At 43.2% G+C, this 25833-nt stretch overlaps 1 protein-coding gene across 4 annotated transcripts in view; it reads left to right on the forward strand.

Annotated features, from left to right (window-relative positions):
• Window positions 1-25833, forward strand: part of LOC105487638 (WD repeat domain 27) — a 304221-nt gene that overhangs the window by 248773 nt on the left and 29615 nt on the right. Inside the window, exons 25-28 of one of the 4 annotated variants that reach the window (XR_011623216.1) lie at window positions 20250-20321; window positions 20739-21036; window positions 21937-22165; window positions 23242-23468. Coding sequence is in view for 1 of the 4 variants with exons in the window: in XM_071096157.1 (XP_070952258.1) it covers window positions 3432-3512 (81 nt within the window). In the remaining 3 variants the exon portion in view is untranslated. Of the gene's footprint in view, window positions 1-3431; window positions 3560-20249; window positions 21037-21936; window positions 22166-23241; window positions 23469-25833 lie in introns of those variants that run through there. The other 3 variants (XR_011623217.1, XR_011623215.1, XM_071096157.1) reach the window with 3 other exon arrangements.

The raw sequence follows: 25833 nt of genomic DNA on the forward strand, positions 1-25833 counted from the left end.
CATCACTGTGAGCTAAAACCGTAGCTACCCTCTGGATAACAAAGCAAGCTATTGGCAGGAAGAATGGGAAAATTATAAAAATTAAACAAGGCAAGCATTAATGCCATATTGCCTTTTCTCTCTGAAATGCAAGATTTGGCAAAGCCAATTTCCACATTTGACCGTGGCCTCTCAGGCTTCTGTGCCATCCCTGTGGGACGTGGCACTGATCCTGGCTCTCCCCTCTCCAGCCCTGGCTTTGCCCACTTTGCCCCTCCTGGGCTCCGCCATGCCCTCCTCCTGCGGCCGCCATGCCTGTCCTGAACTCAGCTCCTCTCTGACCCCACGCACAGCTCCTCTTTGACCCCACGCACAGCTCCTCTTCGACCCCACGTCCAGGGCTGCGTCACGCCTCAGCTGCCCTCACTGCTGCCGTTTCTTCACAGGGTGATCTTCACAGAAACACTCAAAGCCTTCTGTTACATACAAAGGACCGCGTGTCTGTAATCTACAGCCGTTTACCAGTCACCAAGAAAACACGAACGTTTCCACTTAAACACCGCAAACGTTGCTTTCAAGCGTGGAGCGCCCCGCGCCAGAGGCTGTGGGAGGAGTGAGGAGGCTGGGCTGGTTCCAGCCGCAATGAGTAAGGCGTGGGTGACTCCGAGCATTGCAGAGGCATGACGAAACGAAAACAAAACCTGCCTAAGTGGAGTCTTACTGACTTATCTTCCACTGAGAAATAAATAAAATAATGTTTTTCTTTCAAAGATGTGGAACAAATCCATGCAGTTTGCTGTTGTTGTTTTAAAAGAAACTAGAATTTTAAAAATATTTTGGAATAGCTAAGTTAACCATCTTGTCTCCATAAAGGGAAAAAAATATTTTGCTCTTCAAAAGACAGCATTAGGAAACAATAAGTAGACCACAGAATGGGGGAAAATATTTACAATATTAGCCAAAAGACGTGTCAAGATAATATTTAAAAAACTACAATTTATAATAAAAAGCAATAAAAAAATGAGCAAAATATTTGACTAGGCACTTTAAGAAAGAAGACACATATATGACAATATGAAAGAAAAAATTTGTCAGTATTATTTATCATTAGGAAAATGCAAATTAAAACCAAAACGAGATGTCTCTACACATTCACTAGATAACTTAAACATATTGACAATACCAAACGTTGACAAGGATGTGGTTCTGTGGAAACTTTTAAATTCTGCTGACAGAGTGTAAAATGGTATAGTTTGGAAATATGTTTGGGAGTTTCTCAAAAAGTTAAACATGCATCTCATATGTCTAAGCAATTCAACTTCTAGGTACTTATCTATGAGAAATGCATATACATGTCCACAAACACCTTTGTAAACCAAAAAGTATCTGAGACAGTCTTAATAAATTTAGAAAGTTTATTTTACTAAGGTTGAGGACATGCCGTGACACAACCTCCGCAGGTCCTGATGATGGTGATCAGGGAACAGCTTGGTTTTATACATTGTAGGGAGACATGAGACATCAGTCATTATACGTATGATGTACATTGGTTCTATCCAGAAAGACGGGACAAGTGAATGCAGGGAGGGGGCTTCCAGAGGATAGGTAGATAAGAGACAAATGGCTGCATTCTTTTAAGTTTCTGATTCGCCTTTCACTGACTGCACAATTTACCGGAATAGTCACGTATGCCTTAGTCTGGCTGAGTGAAACAGAAGGGTGGAGGAAGCAATCAGATGCCCGTTTGTCTCATGTGAGCAGAGGGATGACTTGAGTTCTGCCTGTCCTTGTTCCACAAGGAATTTCCTTGTGAGCAAATTGTGAGGGAGGAACAGCATTTTTATCTTTATAGCTATCTTATTTAGGAATAGAATGGGAGGCAGCTCCCAGCTTGACTTTTCCGTTTGGTTTAGTGTTTGATTTATATTCCTTTCATACCTAGTATGAGACTGTTCATAGAAGCTTCATTCACAACAGGCAGAAGCACTCATCTGGTGTCTATCCAATGTGGATAGACGGTGGTATTCCGTGCAGTCGAATTTTCCTCAGCAACACCAAGGAGCAAACCGCTGATCCTAGCAGAGACATGCTGGATCTTGGGACCGCTATGCTGAGTGGAAGACACCAGATGGAAAAGGGTGCGTGCTCTGTGACCCAGATTCTGTGAAGTCTCTAGACTCAAACCACCTCTCACCAGAGAAGCCAGACCCGAGTGTACTCCAGGGCCTGCCTGGATAGGGCAGAGATGCTCTGTGGGGTGATGGTGAGCTCTATCATCCCGGGGGGCTCCCTGAGCACGTGCCACTGTATGTGAATGATATCTCAATACATTTCCCTTAAACAGGGAGAGGCACAGCTTGTCTGCACATTTCCAGCAATGGTGGTTGGGTGACGACCGTGACAGGCAGCTAAACTGCAAACTGTGGCCTCACTCCTGTGCAATTCCATTCATTTACTCATTCAATAATATCTTTTGAGCAGCCACTGAGTTCCAGGCTCCGTCTGGCACCTGGGAAGCAGCAGTGAACAAAGGAAGGAAACCCGGAGCTGGCATTCCTGTGAGCCTGCAGAGGCGGCTTCCTGCAGGGCTCCCTGCTGCCTGGGGCTGCAGCTTTCTCTCTCCACGGGATCTGGCAGCTTTATGCTGTCAGGCTCCTTCATGTAGAGCAGAGCGGTGCCCATGACGCTGTTCCTTCCCAGTCTTCATAATGATGTTGTAGTTTCCTTAAAGGCCTAGACTCAAAAGCGGGAAAGGGTCAGAGGCCATAGCTCCTATTTCATTGGTATAATTGCAGAAGAATAGATTTTGGTGAGTGTGACTTCTGGAAGAAAGGTAATAAAATATATTTATACAAAGAAAACTTTAAAATATTGAGTAATTATTCACCCCAAATATTCAAGCACCATATTAAGCTTCTTAGATTATGGCGTTGGCTTCTTTCTCGCTCTGTTGCTCAAATATCGTGGTATTTTAGTTGCATGGGCCTTCCCTTGTATATTTCTCGTCAGAAGGCCTAGTTACTTTCCATGATGGTTATGGACATAGGCTTTGGTGTGACTGTGTTCCCTGCATTTGGCAATGCCTTCCTAGGTCGGGATGCTCACCTTCCACCACATATTCCCTGGGACCTTGCTCCTCCTGCCGGATTTGAAAACTGGCCTGCATCCCTTTCCCTATCCTTCTTTCTCATAGCTTCTGCCTTTGATGCTAAGGGGGCGACCAAATGACCTCTAGGCAAGAGATGGTGGGGCTGGGGCGGGCAGGTGAAAGGACTGCAGTCCCAGTGCCCACACAGCTGCTCTAGCCTCAGGATGAGCCCGCAGAGTCAGCATGCTAAGGCCCTCTGCTTGCCTAGGGCCGACGTGTTCACCTTCCCACATTGGGATCCTGTCTGCTGCACTGTATGAAAGGAAAGCACCACTCATTACACAATTTTCCTTTGTCTCCATAGATTCAGACTTTGTGGTATTTCTCGGGAATTCCCTGGAGTTTGTACAAAATCTTTGCATATATCATCCTTTACCTTAGGTGAAAACATTTGAAGTCAACTATTTCAAGGACTGGGAATAGAGAAGAGAGGTGAGTGAGTGACTCTTACTCATTGGAAAGTTCATGCCATTCAGAATGTAGTAATCTATGTAGGAGGTATAAATCTGAATATGTGCTCTGTAGGCTACATTCTATATGGCAGAGTTTTCATCCCAGACATCCGTTGCTCGTATTGCCAAAAAACCAAGACTGGAGAGAAACTGTCAGCCTTTGAAACAATACACATCATAGGCAAGTTTTTTGACTAAACATAGAAAATATGATCTATGTTTTAGTTCTCATATGCAAGCTAATGGTAATTTTTGGTATGGACTGTGATATGATAAGGAAACAGAAAGGGTGGAAGATATTTTGGAGGGGGAGTTAGAGCCTGCATGAACTCTTGCTGTGATAATGCTGATGACTTTGCACAGGGGCGGGCCAGGCTCTGCTCTGGACGTGGGTTAGAGTCCTGCAGGTGTCTCGTCGCTGCGGGACAAGTGCCCACCTGGATCGGTTCTGCTTATGGCAGAGGACGAAAGTGCAGGACGCCAGCAAACTGCAAGCCTGTCTGTAGGCGCTCCCAGTGTCTGTTGTAGTCCAGAGTAAGCCACACGGCCACACCCAGATCGGTGAATGGGGTGAAGAGGAGTGTTCACCTCTTCTCACCATGGGCACAGCCAAGTCACTTGGTGAAGGGTTCAGAACACAGGTGCAAGGAAGCGTAGATTAGAGCAGCAGTCCAGCCGCCACGGGCTTCTGACAGCTGTTGCAGGCTTCTGTGTATTGCGGCACTCAGCTGAGTACAGGAGTGTGTGCCTTGCACATCACAGTCCTTCTCTTTATGCACCTCAACTGTATCTCCACACCAGTAAAATATATATATATATATGTGTGTGTGTGTGTGTGTGTATATATATATATATGAAGAAAAAATTAACAACAGCAGCAACAGCAGAGAACCCCCGTCCCAAATGGTGATAATAAGAAAAAAGGAAAAAAATGTCCTAAACACTTCTATGAATGATAAAAGAAATGATCCCACCAATTGCCCGGTAGAAACACATGTAAAATATGGCCAGGCATGGTGGCTCACGCCTGTAATCCCAGCCTTTTGGGAGGCTGAGGCAGGTGGATCACCTGAGGTCAGGAGTTTGAGAAAATACATGTAAAATATTAGTATATTATAAAATCTTATGCACTTCAACATTATTAATAGTATAAAAAATAGCATTCTTGTATTGAGAGATGTTTGACCTAGGGAAATATTCAAGAGTAGATTTAGTATAAATTCTAAAGTACTAATAGAGTTTTAGTTAGGAACCCCTTACTGTTGTATCATTTTTGGTGAGGGAAATAAGTATAAAATCCAACTCACTGACTTCCCAACTCTGACCCAGAAATTGATTTAAAAAGTTTTTATTTGCCTGTAATCCCAGCACTCTGGGAGGCCAAGGCGGGTGGATCACGAGGTCAGGAGATGGAGACCATCCTGGCTAATGCAGTGAAACCCCATCTCTACTAAAAATACAAAAAAATTAGCTGGGCATGGTGGTGGGCGCCTGTAGTCCCAGCTACTTGGGGAGGCTGAGGCAGGAGAATGGCGTGAACCCAGGAGGTGGAGCTTGCAGTGAGCCGAGATCGTGCCACCGCACTCCAGCCTGGGCGACAGAGTGAGACTCCATTTCAAAAAAAAAAAAAAATAGTTTTTCTTGCAGATGAATTATTCTGTATATAGACATTAGTGATTGTTAATAGCCCCAGTTAGAATCCCTGAAGAGACATTCTTGGAAGAACATAATTTGTCCTGAAGAAAGTATCAAAACAAAGAGCTCGAATAAATATCCAAAGTAGTACTTGAATACTTGAGACAAATGAGATTGATGGAAACCCCGCCCATATCGGTCCACCCAGCCTGTGGATGAAGTCAGAGGAGGTGTGATGGCCTCCACTTGAGAGTTTGTTCTGAAAATCGCTAGACTCCAATATTGCACAGTAGTAATCACAGAGTCTCCTTATGTAAAAACAAAACAACACAGAATTACTTGTAAATCAGACTTCCATGCTCAACAATGGGTTGTTGAAATCCAAGTCATTATTGCTCTGTCCAGTTTTAGCTTCAAGAGAAGAAATAGAATCTGAAGACCACTCAGAGATTTCCCACTAAAATGCCTGATGACCCCAGGAAATTTTATCAAACATTTAAAAAAAAATTGAAGAAAAACTTTTTATAAAAGATTTGTTTAGGATAGTATTTTCTTCAAAAATCTGCTTTCTTCACTGACATATTTAAATTGCATATAATTGAAATATACTAACATAAAAACACAGCTCATAAGTGTGAAGCAAAAATTCAACTTTGGAAAAGTGTTGTTAAATTTGGTTTTCCAGTCATGTGCAGTTAGTGCTATAATTTGAATCCTAAAGAAAAAAAATAGTACAGAAACATCTGTATCTTCTTAAGGAAATATTTTATTGTGACTTTGAAATACTTGATTTTTAAGAGTGTCATTAGATTGGAAATCCTTTTGCATTATCATAAGAAATTTCAACTACATTTTTCAATGAGAGAAAATTTTAAAAAAAGATTTATAGAATGATCACATGCTTCTCAGCCCATTTTAAAAAGACCAACTTTTCCACTTTTTGTTTAATGGCCAGACAGGACATTCAGTCAACCAGGAGAAGTGGCTGCTGGTAAATCACTTAAGTGTGAGAGCAGGACTGTTGTGTAACCTAGTGGTTATCACAGTGACTCCTTAAATTCTGAGTCAGGAAATTCTCATAGCCAATTTACTCATAAAGCTTGGTGTAAAAGAGTTGTTTGCAAAAACAACCTAAAATTTTCGTTTAAAGTTTGAGTAGAACTTTGCTGGAAACATTGTTCAAACTCAACCTTTTAAGACCTTTCCTCGTGCTTTGTGTTTTACTTTTCTTTCACAATTACATAATATAAGAAAAAAGGAGGCATTTTCTCCCTCCTGCCCCCTGCAGATGCTCCTAAATCCTGTGGTTTGCCCCGGTGTGCCACAGACTTTTCTGTTTCTATGTGTGCCATGGTGAGGAAATGTTGAGAAGTCCTGGACCATACCACAGAAGCCAGACCTCACCTTGTGCCCAGGCCCTGCCCACTTTCCCAGCACCCTGATCCCACCCTGGGCTTCCAGACTCCTTTAACTCAGGACTGGCTTCCCAGAAGTCCCCCTACCCTGTCATGTGAAATCTGTCCCCCCACCCTGCCTCTGACCTGGGTGCTCAGGTGCCTGTCACATGCCACAGACAAACCTGTGGGTCATGATCTCCCACTCCCCCAGCTCCTGCTGCAGGCAGCTCAGCACCAGGTCAGCTACTCTGTGCCCAACTGAAGGGAGCTGAGCGCTGGCCCCCTCCATCTGGGCCGGAACTCAGGTCGTCCTGCCTCAGGTACAAGAAGTAACCAGTTCTTTGGTCTTCAGACTCCACTTCACTGGGTAAGTGAGATTCCTTCTGGGACGGAGCTCAGGTCGTCCTACCTCACGTATAAGAAGTAACCAGTTCTTTGGCCTTCAGACTCCCTGTTTCACTGGGTAAGTGACAGAGCCCTTTCTTTAAGTGTCGCACCTCATTGCGGAGCCCATGTGAACACGAATCATGGGCTGGGGCAGCCAGTTCTGTTGCAGAGGGAGGGGGGCCTCCAGGGTCCTGCCTCTCCCCACCCCACCCAGCCCAACCTGCAAAGACTCGGTCAGGGCTCAGGCGTCCAGGCGTCACCAGCTATTGCCGGATTCCATGAGAAGCCCCGGGAGCCGGGAGCACCGTCTCAGTCTGCAGCTGCAGGCAGGGATGTCACCGCCAGACCTCCGCTGTGATGAGACGGACTGCAGAGCGCAGGTGCAGTGCTGGCGGCTGAAGCAGGGCGGGCCCAGAGGAGCTCTCAGGTGCATTTCATGGTTCCCTTCACCCCTGAACTTTCAGAAGGGACTGACTGGAACACTCCACGGCAATGACTAATCTTGTTTTTAAATTTTCATTTGTAATAATAGCTAATGTTCAGAGTGCTTGCTGGGTAACGGCCACTGTCTACACATTAACTCATGCCGTTCTCCTACCACCACCACAATGTAGGACCTACAATTAATCCCGTTTTACAGCTGGGAAAACAGGGGCAGAGGGTGGCATTTATGGCCTGGTTGCTAGTGGTGGAAGTGGGAATTACACCGGAGACCCTACACCTCCACGGTCCAGGCTCACGATCACCACCTGCGGTGGAGACCCCAGGAGGTCTCCTCTGGGCATTTATTAGGGATTTTCCAGCAGCACAGAGGACTCCCCGTAGTCTCAGTGAAAGTAGGCAGGGCTTTAAATTTATTCAGGATCAACACAAAACCAGCAAATTAGAAGACTCAGGAACTAGAACCCAAGCCATCATCTGCACATGTGGCAGTTCTTATGCTAGCATCACGCTTTTCCTACAGTGAGTTTGGTGTTTTTACTCACCTCAGCTCAGTGGGCTGGGACCGTGGCAGGCCAGCCATCGTTATTGTCTGTATTTGGAGGTGATAAGGACTGGACACGCGAATCCCATCCTGCATGCCAGACACTCTTCTAAACTCTTTACCTGTTTGAACAGACTTGATCCTCACCTTGAACTTACCAGGTAAGGGATGCTATTGTCCTCATTCTGCAGAGGAGGACACAAGAGAACATGCCTGATTCCTGCGTGCACAGAGGGCTGTGCAGCCTCTGGCCGAAGGGCAGACCAGGATGGGGCTACTTGACCTAAGAACACTGATACCATTTGCCTCAGACCCTGGGAATGACAGAGGCCCCTGTCCAGGGCTGTCTCCACCTGTATATACACTTCCTTCACTTGGATTTACTTGGATTTTGCCTCTAGCAGGATCTGGTTGTTTCTGAAGCTGTAAAATCTAAACCGTTGCAAAACAAACAAACAAACAAACAAAAACAAAAACAAAAAAAACCCTGTCCACCATCTCTTGAGGATTGGCTTATAAGTCAACCTCTAAAGTGAAGGCGCCAATCACTGGCTTGTGTCTCTGGAGCTGTTGCTTGAAAAGGAGGCAGCTGTGGTTGGCCTCGGACGTGTGGCCCCGCCGGCTCTGGCCAGCCATGATGAAGCTGGGGCAGCAGGGACTCTTGGAAATGCTTGTTGAGTTGCATCAAAGGATCCCAAAGAGGTCAGTCTCACACTTGAGTGCTGCTGAAGTCATCCGACACGGGGCCCTATGATGAATGCCCTTGGCAGCAGACACGGGCTAATGAGAGACAAACACGCTACACAGTCTAGAGCCAAACACATTCTTTTTAGAGGAGACCATCATTTGATGATGCATGAATAGGGCAGTTATTTGGCTCCTGGGAAGTAGAGGGTGGGCAGGTGATGGAGTGGGTGGCAGACTCACCACCAAGCCAGGAGCATGTGAAGTTTGTGAGGGAGTTAGATAAAGGATATGGGCAACTAGGGATCTGTCGGAGCACCTGTGCTTTTGGGGATGGAATCACGACCATTTGCAAATCCATCTGGACACGTGACTGGGAGTCTCAAGCACTTCAGCCCCAGACCTGGGAATAGAACCAGTGTTGGCATCCAGCATCTGATCACATTGACTGCAACCCACTCAGCTGAAGGAGGGGCTATGGCAAGGAGCTCTTGTCTATGCTGCCATCTTCCTTTTATAAATGATGAAATCGACATCCTTACATGCCTTGCTTGAGGTGGCAATGCCAGGTTGGAAGCTCAGGCCTGAATGACACTGAGGCCACCTCTTTTTTGGACCTCTTGGGAGGCTTTGTGGACTCAAAGAAGGAAAGGTTCTTAGCATACATGAAGTCTTCTATTGGAGGTAGGTGCCTCTCTGTGCTATGAGGACCCAAGAGCTGCTAGGAACTACCTTCATATGCATGTCCTTGGTGGCTGAGCGATGACATCAGGCCTGAGCTCCCTGCCTCTGGAGCATCTGTCCTGAGTTCTGTGGCTCCTCCTCAGCCTATGTGTGTCGTCCAGGTCCCTTGCAGGATTGCTGGCTTAGCTCTAGTATTTCCATTTTTACTGCTATGGACAGGACCTCTGGCATGGACTTTCTGTTGGTCAGCAGGGCCAGAGCACCCAGCCTTCCAGACGTCTCTAAATCTTTCCATCTTACAGATATCCAAAAGTAAAATGTACACACAGCACCACTGATGTGTACCCCACATGCAAATTTCCATATGTTACTATAAAATAGCATTTTAAAATAGATTAGAAAAGATGCCTATCAAAGCTAATGGAACCATGCTCTTAAATATTAAGGTGAATCATTGCTATCAAAATTTGTGTTTCAAATGAATAACAGGAAAGTTAAACAATCTCCTAGTTCCAAGTACCAAGCCAGGGAGGCGAGGGTCCTGCTGAGCTTGGGTGATGGCACATGTTGCTGTCCACGCATCCATTCTGTGGCTGACGTGGCAGGGGAGACTGGAGGATATGGAGGCCAGGTCTGGCTTCAATCTTCATGAACCATTTAAACCTCATGAAAATATTTCCTGTGTTCTCAACTTCAACCCACTTTCCTTGCATGTTTTGTGTCATAGGTCTTCACTCAGACATAGGTAATTCTTTCTTTAAATGCTCATCACATTTTCTTTTGGAATCTGGTCTCCTCTCATTGCCACTGGTAGTCTGTGACTGTTGGCTCTGCAGAGTTGTATAAGTTGTTAGAGTTTTTTGGTTGCAAGCCACAGAAAATAACTGTGACATGTTTAAGAGCATTGGGAATGTGTGGGGGTGGTGATGGCCTGCAGAATCCCCAGGCAGCGGGAGCAGGTGCAGGCTCAGATACAGGCTCAGTCGTCCTGCATCCATCAGAACAGGACAACTCCAAGGCCAGGTGGCTGGATAGGCTCTCCACTGAGCTTCCCACCTATTCTCACTCCAGACTCCAAGCTGTGGTCCCACTGGATTATGTGCCCACTCCTGGGCCAGGGAAAGGCAGGAGACCACAGGAGACAGAGCCAGAGCCACCACTACCACCTCATGAGACAGGGAATTCTTGAAGGGGAGTCAAGGTATTTCTAGAAAAAAGAATGATTGTTTGTGGAGGGTGAAAACATGATGCAATATTTTCCTAAAATTAGAAGATCTTAAGGAAATAAGGAGATAAAAATATAAAGTTTTACCTTTTACCTGTAAAACAAAATAAAAAACAAACATGAAAAGGAAGGTTCCATATCTCTCATGATTCTAGATACTGGGTGTCTATTTTATAAGAATTCTTTCAGACATAAAACATTAACAGGCATGTGTAAATATGGTTTATTGTTTCCAGTAATCTTGGCAGTTACTTGAGTCTAAATTATTTGCCTCAGGAGAGCATATTGTGAGGGCAATAAAGGGAGCCTTTTGAATTCTATTGGTAAAGATGTGATTAACACCATTAAGAAGGGAGGAAAAGACTTTCAGTTCCAAACACAACACTGAGAAAACAGAGATGGGGATCCATTTAATTCTTGCTGCCTGAGTGTTTCTAGCAGATGAACCTGGCCCATGGGGCAGGGCAGGGCTGAACTTTTCAATTCTAGGATGACTTTACTTATCACTGCCAATGGCCATCGCAAGTCAGCGGAAATATTTTACTTTTTTGACTGCATGTTACAGTTATGTATATAGATAAAGATAAAAATAGAACCTATGTGATGGTTTTCCCGAAGCCATCTTCTCTTTTTCAAAAATATTTTGCTTCTGAGGTGGCATATGAGTATTGTCAAAGTCAAATAAAAATATACACATGAATCTCCAAATAAAATGTTTTATTTTGGAGAACAGACTTCGGCTTGAGGTGTACACACAGACTAGGTGGTCTTCATATGTCCACAGAAGAAAGAAGATTAAGGGTCTTATTGGAAAGAGAAATGTTATGTATTGTTGTGAAAGAAAACTCATTGGCACTGGTGGAGTTTTGGGGAGCTGGCCAACTCTGATTGGTGAGTGACGAGCGTGGGTAACACTGGTCTTGGAGTCACAGGAGTTTGTTTCAGCAGCTCCCACGTAAAAGTGGCCTTAAGGTTGCAGCAAGTGACCTGGTAGCTGGCTGGTGAGATTGTCCCTGGGTAACTGACATGGCGGCTTGTTGATAGTGTCCCTGGACAAGTGAGCTGGCAGCTGGTGGGTGGTGTCGTCCCTGGGCAGGTGACCTGGTACCTGGCTGGTGAGATTGTCCCTGGGCAGGTGACCTGTGCCTCAGTGCTTCCCACCTGCCACTGGTCTCCTGACTCTAATCTACTTGGGTGGACAAGTTAACTTCAGTTCACATAATTAATTCTCACGTTTCCCCTTTTTGATCAAGATCTGTTTCTGAAAATCTCACCGGTCAACTGTCTTGAAATTAGGTTTAATTGCCTTTTGGTGCTTAGTTGGACCTGTCTTGGTGGTCTCTAGTCCCCTATCAGGGGGAAGTAAGGTAATCAACATCAGGGACCCAGGCCACATTTAAGCAACAAAGGTGCCAGAAAGAAAAACAGAATGAAACAACCAAAACCTTTCTTAGGGCAGGTTTGCCTGGAGTTTAGCATCAAGTTCTATCTTATTAGTCTCTTAGGTATTGGCAATAATCTCAAAGTATTTGGCTAACATTATCCCATTGAGATAACTGATTTTACAAAGATTAGACAAAACGCAAGAACAGAGCTTAAATATCAAGAGCAAAATACAAAAAAACAAAAAAACCCAGCAACCTTTGTTAATTGTACAAATAATTTTAATTTGTACAAAGGTTTTTAACGAAGAGCTCATGCCTAATGGTAACCAACTCAGCAGTTGAAAAGGCCATAGAGGAAGGGGGAAGACCTGTTGTAGCCATGGACTAGCATTTCATGATTAAGATGAATTAAAGCAAAATGCCAGCTCTGTAGAAAGGACCATTAGTACAATTAGAACAAAAAGTTGTCTTAGGGACATTGCCAAAGTTACCCAACAGGCGGACTTAAGAATTGCTTAGGTCAGGTTTTGTTATGTTATTCATATCAGTTATGATTCTTAACTTTTAGTTACAAGCTTATTGTAATTATCATTATAATAATAAATAGATTTTATATTATTATAAATAATAGATTATTTAATAATAGATTAATAATCGATTATTAAATAATTGCTTATTTAAGTGAAAAAGATAGGCATTAAGAGGGGCAAGGATCTTATTAGAACATGGAGTTTTGGTTTACCGCTCTTGGGAAAAGTTGCCTATAGCATGAAGTTGGCAGTTTCACAGTTTGAATGTCTCCGGTTATGTCACTGGGTGGTTTGGTGAACTCTGTGTAGCCCACACACTAGGCATGAGGCTTGTCTCCTGAAATTTATTTAAACTAAAACTAAAAACTAAATTTAAACTGTAATTTGTTTATAGGGCTTTAGGAAATAAATATTTCTCTTCTTAGTAATTCTACAGAGAAAAAATGAATTAGAGGAACTTAGGAGAGTTTAGTATCCTATCCAGCCTACAGGTAGATAATAAAAACTCAAAAACAATGCATAGGGTTACAGTCTAATAACAGATATGTTATAGACAGCCTAATTTTTACAAAAGATCATTAGAGTAACACTAATTTGTTTGTAACATAAATTCAGATTTATTAGATTTGGCCTGATTGTTTATATTAGTATAACAAGTATAATGATTGACTCTCAGATTGGACCTTTGTAAAAAATATTTTGAAGCTAGGAAGCCAAATCAAGGTAGGCTTCAGATTTTGTCTTCAGTTTGTATAAGTATAAACAATGTAAAATATGATATATTAATTTTAAATGTGATATCATATTAAATAATTATATTACCAATATAATAATATTGGTACTATAACTACCAATATAATAATATTGGTAATATAATTAACAATTATAATTGCATCCTATTAAAAACCATATTTTCATAACATAAAAAAACTCATGAATAGTTTTCAAGTTTTGAAGGGATCAAGTGGAAAAGAAAAGTAAATGTTTTCCCCTTCATTTATTAAAGTGCCCTTTACCAAATTGCTGTAAGCTACAGGTAGCTCAAGAGAGAAAGTTTTCTTAAATATGGAAAACAAAATATTTAAATGAAGAACCAATAATGTTTCAAATAAAAGTCATAAAAATCATATTTTTTATCAGTTATTCAATCTCAGGTAATTAAATTTTGTTCTTCATTATCTTGGTTGGCAGTTTTATGAACCTGTTAGTATTTTAGAAATTTTTATTTAGTCCATTGATCTTAAAGTTACTAGAAACCTGTACTGAGGAATACTTGCTAGAGCCTTTTTTATGAATCTTGTTGCAGATGCCTCTAGATAAGAATCAGCACTGTACATGACCAAAAAATTAGAACAGTCACAGTATAATGTGATAAAAGTTCAGCAGTTGATTAAGAAATTTAGTTATGTCTATTGTATATGGCATTTTAAGATAAAAACCAAAATCGTTACTGATAGCATCACAGTAAGAACCATCAGACCTTTATACATTTTATAAATGTTAAAGCATTCACATCAATAATACATCCATCTAAATATAATTTTAGTAAGATCTAGTGTCACTTTATTACTTGACAGTGCTTCTTATACAACCCATGGAATAAGCATCATGGGAGATGCATCCTTTGATGCTTTTTTGGGGCCCAACTGAAAAATCTCAAGTCAATTTAAGCTTTAAAATACTTAAATTAGAATTTGATTTTGGGGAAGTTTGTTAAAGATGATAAAAAAAACTTAAAATATTTAATTAAAATATAATCAGATGTCATTGTTAGATAATATTTATTTAATCAGTGATTACTAAAAGACTTTGAAAGCAAATATAAAAAGTTACATAGTTCAGAGGGAAAAACTTAGACCTGTACTAGAGATGACGTAGTTTTTCTAAGTAGTAAAAAACTAATAAAGACAGCACCAAGCACAAGAAATTATCTTTAAATACAAAATATCTGTTTCTTAGGCTGATTAGTGAAAAGGTAAGTGAAAAGCCTCCTACAGTATGACTGCCTTTCCTATGGGAAGCCCATTTGGATAACCTAGAATTTGAACCTCATGGAAAGGTACTTGAACCCAATTAGACACTGCAGGAGTATGTGTCCAAGATTATGAGTGTACACTTTCTTAAAAAGGAATAAAGTAAACAAGAAAACCAGAACCTTGATCAGGGGAATGCATGGCTTTTAGAAAAAGTAAAAGCATGTGAAATTGCCTGGTTGCACAGAACAACTTAGACACATCAAGAAAAGCCATGTTCTCATTTATAAGTGGGAGCTAAACACTGAGTACACATAGATATAAAGATGAGAACAATGGAAAAGAAGATGGAAACAATGGACACTGCAGACTGCTTGGGGGTGAAGAAGGAGGGCGTGGGTTGAAAAAATACCTATTGGGTACTACACTGACTACCCAGGTGATGGGATCCGAACCCCAAACCTCATCATCACACAGTATACCCAAATAACAAACCTGAACATGCACCCGCTGAATCTAACATAAAAGTTTAAGTTATATTAAAAAAGAAGAGCCAAGAGTACAGTCTCATGTTACCAGGGAAAACTTTAAGACAAACATTGCCAGCATCGGGGCCACAATAGTAGTTATAGCTTAAAAAAAAAAAATTACAAAAACTAACACAAAAGTTGGAGGAGAGTTGAAGTTTTTCTATAAAAATTGTTTTTAGAGACTATAAAACACATATTCATGAGATAAAAATACATTACAATTCAAAATTTCTATATAATTATAGTTAGCTATAGTTGAGTAACTCTAGTTAAGCAACAATATGTACCTTTTTAAGGAAAGAAGAAAGAACAGAAGATAAATCACATGGAGTGGGTTGCATATAAAGTCCAGCCACTGAGATACGTGTCTGAAAAGCTTCAAAAGGAAAACTCTACCTTGAGAAATGAATTTTTTTCCTACATGAAGAAGATAACACTTCTAACTTGAAAATAGGTAGAAACTGTAAAATAAGAAAAAGCTCTACTTCAGAAAATGGTTGAAAATGTAAAAAAAAAAAAAAAAAACAGATTTCAGAATTAAGATAAAAACCTCTTGCAACTTTTTTTTAAACCCACAGCAGATCAACATTCTGAGAAAACCTTGCCATTTCAAACATAGAGTACCAGACTTTGGTCCTTAATCAGTGCACCCCTGACACCGATACTTAATTATTAGAAAAGCAAACAATTTCCTTCCCATCCTAACCAATTCAATCACATACAAAACTCCCTTTATAAGATCCATCCTTCATAAACTCTCCATGATTTGCTTTGACCTGCCAGTTTTTGTTCTTTATTTTCCCTTTTTAAAATATTGGAACAATCACTCATTGTACCTTAGGACAAAATTTTACTTTTTCTTCCCCCTATCTTTGAGACCACACAAAATTCTTACTCATACACATTACTTTTGCATATACATTTTCTTTGTATATGGAGCTACATATGTTAATTAGAAATCTTAATGTTTAGTAACTTTAATTTTTAGTAAATACCCAGGAAGAAATTTTGAATTGTAATGTATTTTTATCTCATGAATATGTATTTTATAATCTCTAAAAATGATTTTTATGGAACAACTTTTAATGTGGAACAGGACATGATATTAATTGATCCACAAGTCTTTTGTCTTATAAAATTTAAGAAGGCAAAAATAAAGAAACATTAATCTATGTTTAACAATTGAGGTTTCTGTATTTTAGCTTATTTAGAAACAACTCATATATTTTATCAATATCTATGATTTAATTCAATATAATGGTAAGATTTCAAATTACATGAAAAGTTTATAAATATCTCATTTACATTTATCTAATTTATTTATTTTTAACAATTATACATACTTTATGAAAACTGAGACATTAGGCAGAGCTAATAATTATTTCACGTTACCTTCTCCTAATCTTTTTTTTTAACAGCATGTGAATATCAGATGTTCATCTAAGTAAGACTCTTAAAGTTAAATATGTGGATACTTAGCTGATAACTCAGAAGATACAGTTGTTTTCAGTAAACCAGTAATATTAAACTAGTCTTATTTGTCAATAAGTTACATCAACAAAGATTAGTTTGCTTTTAATCTGGATTTATAGTTTTATGACCTTAAAACATCCAGTAGAGAAAAGTATAATCCTGTCTGACCAATAAATTCGGGCAAGCATGGATGCTGACAATTCTGAAAACAGCTCTATTTTTGCTTTATGAACAAATTTAAAATTAGCTTATTTACCAAGATTTACTTAAGTCATGAGAACTAAGAGGTATTTGGGTTAATTACTGTATTTGTGATGAATTAATTAAATGGTTATTTTCTCTTTAACCCAATAGAGCTCTTTTATATATTCTGGTTTAAAAAATGTATACATATAACATACAGACATTGAAAAAGCATAAAAACATACAGATGACCAAAAAACAAGAACCTTTCAGCTTTTATTTAAAAATTAATTATGAGTAAAACATAGTAATATAAATTCACTGGTGTATGAGATGGCAGTTGGATTCAAATTATATTTCTGACAACATGAGATAGACACAGCCAAACCATATCATTCTGCCCCTGGCCCCTCCCAAATCTCATGTCCTCACATTTCAAAACCAATCATGCCTTCCCAACAGTCCCTCAAAGTCTTAACTCATTTCAGTGTTAACTCAAAAGACCACAGTCCAAAGGCTCATCTGAGACAAGGCAATACCATTCAGGACATAGGCATGGGCAAATACTTCATGACTAAAATACCAAAAGCAATGGCAACAAAACCCAAAATTGACAAATGGGATCCAATTGAAGTGAAGAGCTTCTGCACAGCAAAAGAAACTATCATCATAGTGAATAGGCAACTTACAGGATAGGAGAAAATTTTTGCAATCTATCCATCTGACAAAGGGCTAATATTCACGATCTACAAGGAACTTAAGCAAATTTACAAGAGAAAAACAACCCCATCAAAAAGTGGGCAAAGGATATGAACAGACACTTCTCAAAAGAAGACATTTATGTGGCCAACAAACATATAAATAAAAGCTCATCATCACTGGTCATTAGAGAAATGCAAATCAAAACCATGATGAGATACCATCTCATACCAGTTAGAATGGCGATCATTAAAAAGTCAGGGAACAACAGATGCTGGCGAGGATGTGGAGAAATAGGAACACTTTTACACTGTTGGTGGGAGTATAAATTAGTTCAACTATTGTGGAAGACAGTGTGGCAATTCCTCAGGGATCTAAAACCAGAAATACCATTTGACCCAGCAATCCCATTACTGGGTATATACCTAAAGGATTATAAATCATTCTACTATAAAGACACATGCACATGTATGTTTATTGCATCACTATTCACAGTAGCAAAGACATGGAACTAACCCAAATGCCCATCAATGATAGACTGGATAAAGAAAATGTGGCACATATACACCATGGAATACTCTGCAGCCATAAAAAAGAATGAGTTCTGGTCCTTTGCAGGGACGTGGATGAAGCTGGAAACCATCATTCTCAGCAAACTAGCACAGGAACAGAAAATCAAACACCGCATGTTCTCACTCATAAGTGGGAGTTGGACAATGAGAACACATGGACACAGAGAGGAGAACATCACAAACTGGGGTCTGTTTTGGGGTGGGAGGCAAGGCGAGGGAGACCCCTGCTAATGCATGCAGGGTTTACCACTATCTGGTACCAGTTTACTGTATTAGTCCGTTTTCACACTGCCGATAAAGGCATACCCGAGACTGGGTAATTTATAAAGAAAAACAGGTTTAATTAACTTACAGTTTCAGGTGACTGGGGAGGCCTCACACTCATGGTGAAAGGTGAAAAGCACGTCTTACATGGTGGTAGGCATGAAAGAATGAAAGTCAAGCAAAAGGGGAACCCCCTTATAAAACCGTTAGCTCTCGTAGGACTTATTCACTACCACAAGAACAGTATGGGGAAAACCGCCCCCATGATTTAATTATCTCCCACCAGGTCCCACCTACAACATGTGGGGATTATGGGAGCTACAAGTCAAGATGAGATTTGGGTGGGGACACAGCCAAACCGTATCAACTGTGAACAAAATTTTTGGTAAAGCTGTTTGAGTCAGTTACCAGTATACTGGATTGGACATAGCATAGTTAACTGTGAAAATGTGTCTGAATTATGTGCGGAGGTTTAAAAGATAAGAGTTATTCTAATAAAGTTTTACAGTATGTTTTTGGTCTCAATTCCTCATCCTTGAAAATAAAAGTATTGTCTTTCTAGTGTAGGGAAGGTTACTTTTATATGGGAATTTTCTCTTTTGCTTTTGAGAAACACTGCGATGTTAAAAATGTGTGTGTGTGTGTGTGTGTGTGTGTGTGTGTGTGTGTGTGTGACTGCCATTTTTCAAGTGTCTTCACTTAAATAGTCAATATACTAGAATAACTCAGGAGTTTTGAAAAAAGAAAGTTTAGATTACAGGAGGATAAAAAAGAGGAAGTGTAGGAAGTCGGGAGAAGGCGCCGAAGAGAAAAGACTCTGAGCTTACTTGGAGACCGTAGTTTGCAGTGAGTCAATCTTTGGGTTCTGAAAGCATTTTGGAACCAGAAGATACCAGTTGAGAAATGTGTTCTATTTAGATTGTATATTTCATATAAAACCACAATCTTTTAGTTTAGTTCTAAGAAAAATAAATTGTTTGAGTGATCTGGAGTCTCAGGACCAAGGAGGTACCATTTCAGCAAGTATTTAAACTTTAACAGTCCATATTGTAAGTAAATTTATATAGGTGATTTGGTTTAATATCAAATGCACAAAAACTGAAATAAAATCCAAGTGGACAAATGAACCTAAAGATAAAGTACATACTCATCAGGAAGGGTAGCAAGCCACATTTAACAGGGAAGAAATCCCTCATAAACAGGAGGCTTATAATCAGGAGGAGAAAAGACACATCTTAAATCCCAAAGAAAACCAAATAATCAAAATAAAAATGGGAGCTCCATCCAAGAAAGACTCACTCAGGAGAAGGGCGACCTGGGAAAGCAGAGGGCTAAAGAACCCTAAGTGTGGGGGCTGCGTGTTGTAGTTCCAGCAGTTGTTGATGTCTCAACAACTTTGGATCCCACTTCTGACACCAAATATATCAAAGTCAAATGAAAATTTAGAGGGAAACCTCTAAATAAAATGTTTTATTTGGAAAATCAGAATTGCAATTTAGGGCATACGTACAGACTGGGGTGGTCTTTGATATATCCAATGCACAAAGAGAAGTTTGAGGATTTTATTAGAAGGATAAATATATTATCTTGAAAAACAAATTACTGGCACTAGTGAGGCTCTGGGAACTGGCAAGCCCTGACTAGTGAGTGACAGTTGTAGGTAACACTGGCCTTAGAGCCATGGCAGTTCACTTCAGCAGCTACCGGGTAAAACTGATCTTAGGTGACAGCCAGTCATTCGGCAGGAAGTCATTCAACAGATAGAATCCCTAGGCAGGCAGTGTGTGCTCTGTCTGAGTGCTCCCATCCCTGGTCTCTCAACTATAGTGTATATGGGCAGGACAAGATAACTCTGATTCATATCATCCATTTTGTCATAGTAGGCACTTGAGAGGGGCCGCCTATGTATGATGCCATGGTTAAAGAAACTCCAGTCAACTTCCTCCCCACCAGGAAAAACTGTTCCAGCTAATCATGGGGTTCACGATTCTAACAAGAAAAGATTCATTTACGTTTCTTTGAATGACTTTCAGCTTACAAGGTTCTTTGTAATTACTCTTACAGATGAGGACAGGTCTGTGCCAGAGAATGAACTGGGATCTGCCCTGACAAGTGGAGCCTCATTTGAAAGTGTCGGTAATATTTCTTCCAGATTGTGATGTTCCTGTTTTTCTTTTTCATCCTTGTGGAAGCTACAGCTTTCCATTTGAACTTCCCTCGTCCTCATTCAGGACATATAATGAGGCCTACTAGGTTTCTGGCACTTGGGGTTGGAGATATAGGAGGGACAAAACGGCCACAGAAGCCACTTGTGCAGAGCTCGCATCTTTCCTGTTGTTCAGCCTAACATGCTGGATTCCTTTCTGACTCCCTCCTTACTTTCACACTACACATCTGATTCTCCACCAGACCATCTGGTCCTGTGCCAAAGCATATCCCCAGCCTAGCTGCAAGCTCCTACTACACTGTGGGGCCTGTCCAAAGGCTACCTGGCCTTCCCTTGCCCTGTAGCAGGTAGGCAGGTGCTCACCAAGCTCTCCCCTCTTTCTTCAGGTAACAGGCTCTGTTTCTGAACCAAAGATTCCCTTGCAACCTGGTGTGGAGTTTGGGCCGTGATATATGGTGGATGTGACGTGTACTACTCTTAGGGCCAACTTCAAAGCCCCCAAGACACAGCCCCATGCCCTGTACCCTTCTGCAGCTCAGATCAGATGAGCCCAGTGGCCTTGGGGCCCTTGAAGATGGTGGAACCAGGAGACGTGAGGGGCCTTGGCCTTGAAACACAACTCAAAGGGAAATCACTCATCTGGAAAACAGATTTGGACCCATACCACACACTGGCAAATATCTGGTAAAACTGTCATCTGAAATTGCTTGGAAATAGGACTCTACCACCTAAACCCACAGCTCAAAGGCCAGGGCACCTCAACTATAGTCCCCAGACCAGCAGCGTCGGTGTTACCTGGAAAATTAAAAATGCAAAGTTTTGGGCCCACCCCAGACCCCCAGGTCAGAAACTGTGGTTGCATAAATCTGTGTTCTAATAACCCTTCAGATGACTGTGGTGCCCGTCAAAGTTGAAACGCCTGCTCCCATGTGTGCTGGGTTTTGTGCTTTAGCAAAGCGGGATAAAAAAGAAAGGAGGCCAGGATGGAATTTGCTGGTTTCCAAATAGAAGTGACAGAAAATAGAAAGAGTCCAAGTAATGTGAGGTCTTGAAGTGCTGGAAGAATTAATCACTTCTAGATTCCAGACAATCAGAAATAAAATTTTAAAGTCTTTCAATGACAAAGCAAGACTTCTCAGTTGGCAAGAAAAAAAAAAAGGACTCAGTCTTGTTGCAGAGATGAGATGGAAAGTGTGGTCTTTTCACAAATGACTGTGCAAGCGAGGCAAAGACACAGCAGCCATCCTGTGGGCTCCTTGGGATAGGGGCAGCGGAAGCAAACCAACCAGGAGCCCACGCGGCTGTCAGGGGCTTGTGTCGTCAGGTAAAGCCTGGACTGCTTGTGGCTGTGAAGTGTAAAAGTGCCCCTGGGTCCTCAGGCCTGTGGACAGGACACAGCCAAAGCTGCCCAGTGCCCTGTGATGCGGCCGCAGAGAACATGAGCCTCAGGAGAGAGGAGCCTGGGGCTGGAGAACAACGGGGAGGGACGCTCCCCTCTGGCTGCAGGAGCGGGGCTGCTGAGGGCAAGATCCATCATTTCTCGGGGCCAATGATGCTGCTTCCTACTCTCTGCTTTCCGCCTAGGAGTTTTGTTGTGGGAAGCCTGTGTCTGCCCCACTCACGGTGTGGTGCAAGCTCCATATACCAGCGAGGACAACCGTGGCTGCCGAGAGCACCTCACAAGCCACGCATCCTCCTCTGAGCTCATGGCAGCCCTGAGAAGTGGGACGAAGACTTCCTTCAGGGGAAGAGGAGCAGCTGAGAGAAAGGAAGAGGCTCGTCCAGAACCACCATGTGGACATCTTCTGTGAAGGCAAGGGCTCACCCTCACCCTGACGCCAGCCATCTGCCCCTCCCCGCACAGCAGGCACCTCACTGCAGGCTCTGCTGCCTTTGGGAAATGTGCCTCCCTATTAGAGCTTTGTGGTGCAGATTCGGCTATCAAAGGAGTAGAAGGCCCCGCCAGCACCCTACTGCCACAGCACAGCTAAGAAAGCTGTTTTATTTTGTTTAACCCATGGTTTCCCAAATACTTTAGACCACGAATTAATTTTGTTCTCTGAAACATCCATGAATATGTTCACAGAAAATTGTGGCATTCACTTTGGAAAATACATCTGTTTAAGAACAGATCATTTAGAATACACAGCAAATTTAGAACTGTGTTCAGATTCCATAACTAAAACCACTCTAAACTTTCTGAAATGGCTGAAAACGTTTCCCTAACCTTTCTGAAAGTAATTGCTGGGCTTCTTGGAGATTGAATCATCCCTTTTGAGCCCACTCAGGGGAAAGATCAAAAGACCTCAGAGAAGATGAAAAGCAGGGCAAGAGAGACGGCCCAGTCTGCCAGCTCTCCACTGGAGAAAATGCATGTTGGAAAGGCTGGGGGTTTCCATCCTCAATATTTAGTAAAAGATAAAATAAAAATTAAAACTGCCTTCTGAATGGCTCCCCCCTCCCCTGACTTGATGGGAGTGATGACTCAGCCCTCTGTTTTGTAACTGCAGAGGTTTAAAGTGGAGACCAGACCTTTGGCATTTCAGAAAATGTCGACTCCGCTTTCTTCTGCTTTCTCCCGGACCCCTCTGGGGCCTCCTGTCCTCCCCTCCCACTGAAAGCCTGCTGTGAAAGGAGAGCCGAAGTGAAAAAGATGTACTGCTCTTTGCTTCCTTATGCTCAGCCCAAGTTTATCAAAAGCTGTGGAGTTTGCTAAAATAATCCAGGGCATTCGCCTGGAAAGGGTTTTTTTGTTTTGTTTTGTTTTGTTTTGTTTTGTTTTTGTTGTTGTTGTTGTTTCTCTTCACTTGTCCCAAAGAAGCAAAACAAGACAGGGGCTGCTCCTTGTCCTGTCTCATTCATTTTTGACACCCCTGTTTCTCCACACAGGCCCTGGGGCAGAGGGCGCAGGTGGGAATCAGAACAGAAATAACTCGCCAGGCGGCAAGAGGTTGGGATCAGGAGAAGCAGCAGAAACTCCTGCCCTGTGGACACAGCGGACATTACTGGGAAAGACACCGGAGACCCAGGAGTTCACCCAAGTCCTCTGCACTCCTCCAGCCCTCTCTCCTGGATCTGAGATGATTTCACTTAAAAACACAAGCCTTTGCTTAAAGGTAGATGAATATTCCTTTCAGTTTCTAAGACAGGGAGCCCACAGTCCTTGGCTCTAAGTCGGAGACTTTTTAGATGTCCCGAGTGCACAGGTTTAGGGACAGAGGGAGATTCTCACTTAATCTCTCTGGGTCCTTCCTGTCTCTCAGCCCAGTCCCATCACACTCTAAATCCCAGGGACCTGACTCTGCCTTCCAATAGTTATCAGATCCACCTGCTTTGCTCCCTTCTCTCCCAGCGCAGGTACTTGCTCTCCCAGAAAGTGCTGCAGGGGTGATGACCTGTTCCCCCCTCCCCACCTGCTCAGTCCTGCAAAGCCTAGACTCTGCTCCCAGGCCCTTGGGACCCAGGACCTGCCTCAGGCCCCTGCCCTCGTGAGGAGGCCCAGCAGGCAGCAGGCAGGTGCTGAGTGGGTGTGGAAGGTGTGGCCACTCGCACCTCTGTGTCCTGTGCTCAGCCCTGTGCTTGGGCATGGCGAGGCCTCAGCAGGTACTGTGCTGCACAGTGACACCAGACGAATCCAGTGAAGGGACAGTGCCCAATGTTCCTGGCTGCTGGGGCCCACCCAGATCCTGGAGCAGAGCACGACCTGCAGGAAGCACAGGCTGGAGGACTGTGGCTGTTTCACCGGGAGCTTCCAGTGGCTCTCGCAGAACTCAATCAGCACAGTAAAGGGACAAATGAAGTTTCTAGTTTTTTTCTTTTAATAGCTCAGATATCAATTTTATAGCTCTGATGGACAAACACTTCCAGACACCTCCCGACACACTCCACACACCTCCCCACACACTCCCAGACGCCTCCCCACACGCTCCCAGATGCCTTCCACAGACTCCCAGGCGCCTGGCCAGGGTCCCCGCTGCCTCCCCACGCTCCCAGACGCCCCTAGACGCCTCCCAGACAGATTGGGAGGTCCTTGGACTTCCATTTGCTGAGCTGGACTCAAGCCGGCTCCCCTGGAGGATATTCGCAGGGCACAGCCGCTGCCCGCGCCTGAGCAGTGCTGAGGAGATGCCAAGGTCAGGCGTCAGCTTTCAGAGAATGTAGCTGCGTCGGAGATGGAGACATGCAGAGCCACGTGCTGTGGAGAATCTAAGGAAGGCCGCTGGCGCGAGCAGAGGAGAAAGGCCCTGCGAGTTTTGAGGGGAACTTGCAGCCTCGCATCGCGGGCGGGAGTCCCGGGTGGAACCGCAGAGGGTGGAACCGCAGAGGCATCCCCGGCCGTGGGTTTTCTCCTCCAGCTGGAGATGTGGAGGGAGTGGGGCAGAGAGGAGCTGTGAGCCCAGCAGTTCATGCGGGACGGGACGGGGGAGGAGAACCCGGGGAGGGGAGAGGATGGAGAACAAGAGGCTGCTGGGTCTCAGCCTCGTGTAGACGCCAGGGCCCGTGGGGATGGCCACGCATGAATCTGGTCCTCACGGGGAGTGTCCGGCGCGATGGCAGGGACCTACAGCCGGTGATCCTCCCGTGGCATCGCTTCTAGAGTGGGGAGGAGGCGGCCAGTAGCTCCTGGTTTCTGGTGGGTCTCACCGATGCTGGAGCAGGTGTGGGAGGAAGCGCCTCCAGCAGGAGTGACACCCCATGCTGCCCAGGAAGGCGTCGCGCCTGTCGGGAGGGAAAGGACCCAGGATGTGGGTTGCATGGGGATGTGAGTGAGTCAGTGGCAGCCCCCCACCCACTCCTTCTTCTGCTTTGACCAGATTCAGGATGGACTCAGCACCCCGCCGAAGGCGCTCCCACACCCCTCTGCCTATGGTTTTCATCATGTTGACCTTCAATTGCTATTTTTGATTGATAGGTATTCAGTGGGATTCAACATTAGTAAACGTTCTGACCCAAGTCCTGTTGTTCAATGGCGTCACCCCACGGCCTTTTTGACCCAGGTCTGCATCATTCTGTCTTTCCTGGAGTCACTCTTGGAGTGCTCTGTGTGACCTTGGCCTTCTGCAGAGTCTGCCCTTGGCTCATGGCTGGACAGACATTGGCTCTTTGCGTCTCTTGTGTTGTTCACCCCTCCAGCTGCTCTGCAGCAACAATGCCCCTTTTCATTCTAGAAGGTCATCATTGTGCTTGCACTCGGGATGGAGTTCACATTCCCTTCTACCTGCCAGAGAAGCTCTGAGCTCCTGGAGAAATGTTCCTTTTCTTCTGATGAAAAATGACCGGGTGAACCCCTCCTGCCTCAGCATAATGTGGTCATCATCAGAGGTCGTGAGAAGAGCATAGAAATGCGTGTTTCTCATAATCTCCTGGATGCTAATCACTGCGTCAAAACCTCCTGTGAGCTGGTTTCTCCGCAGAATGGAGGAAATGCCCCTTCCTCTAACTACAGCTGTGCGCATCCCCCTGGGGACAGACCCAAGGCGC

The sequence above is a fragment of the Macaca nemestrina genome, chromosome 5 (genome assembly GCF_043159975.1).
Source record: "Macaca nemestrina isolate mMacNem1 chromosome 5, mMacNem.hap1, whole genome shotgun sequence".
Classification (NCBI taxonomy): domain Eukaryota; kingdom Metazoa; phylum Chordata; class Mammalia; order Primates; family Cercopithecidae; genus Macaca; species Macaca nemestrina.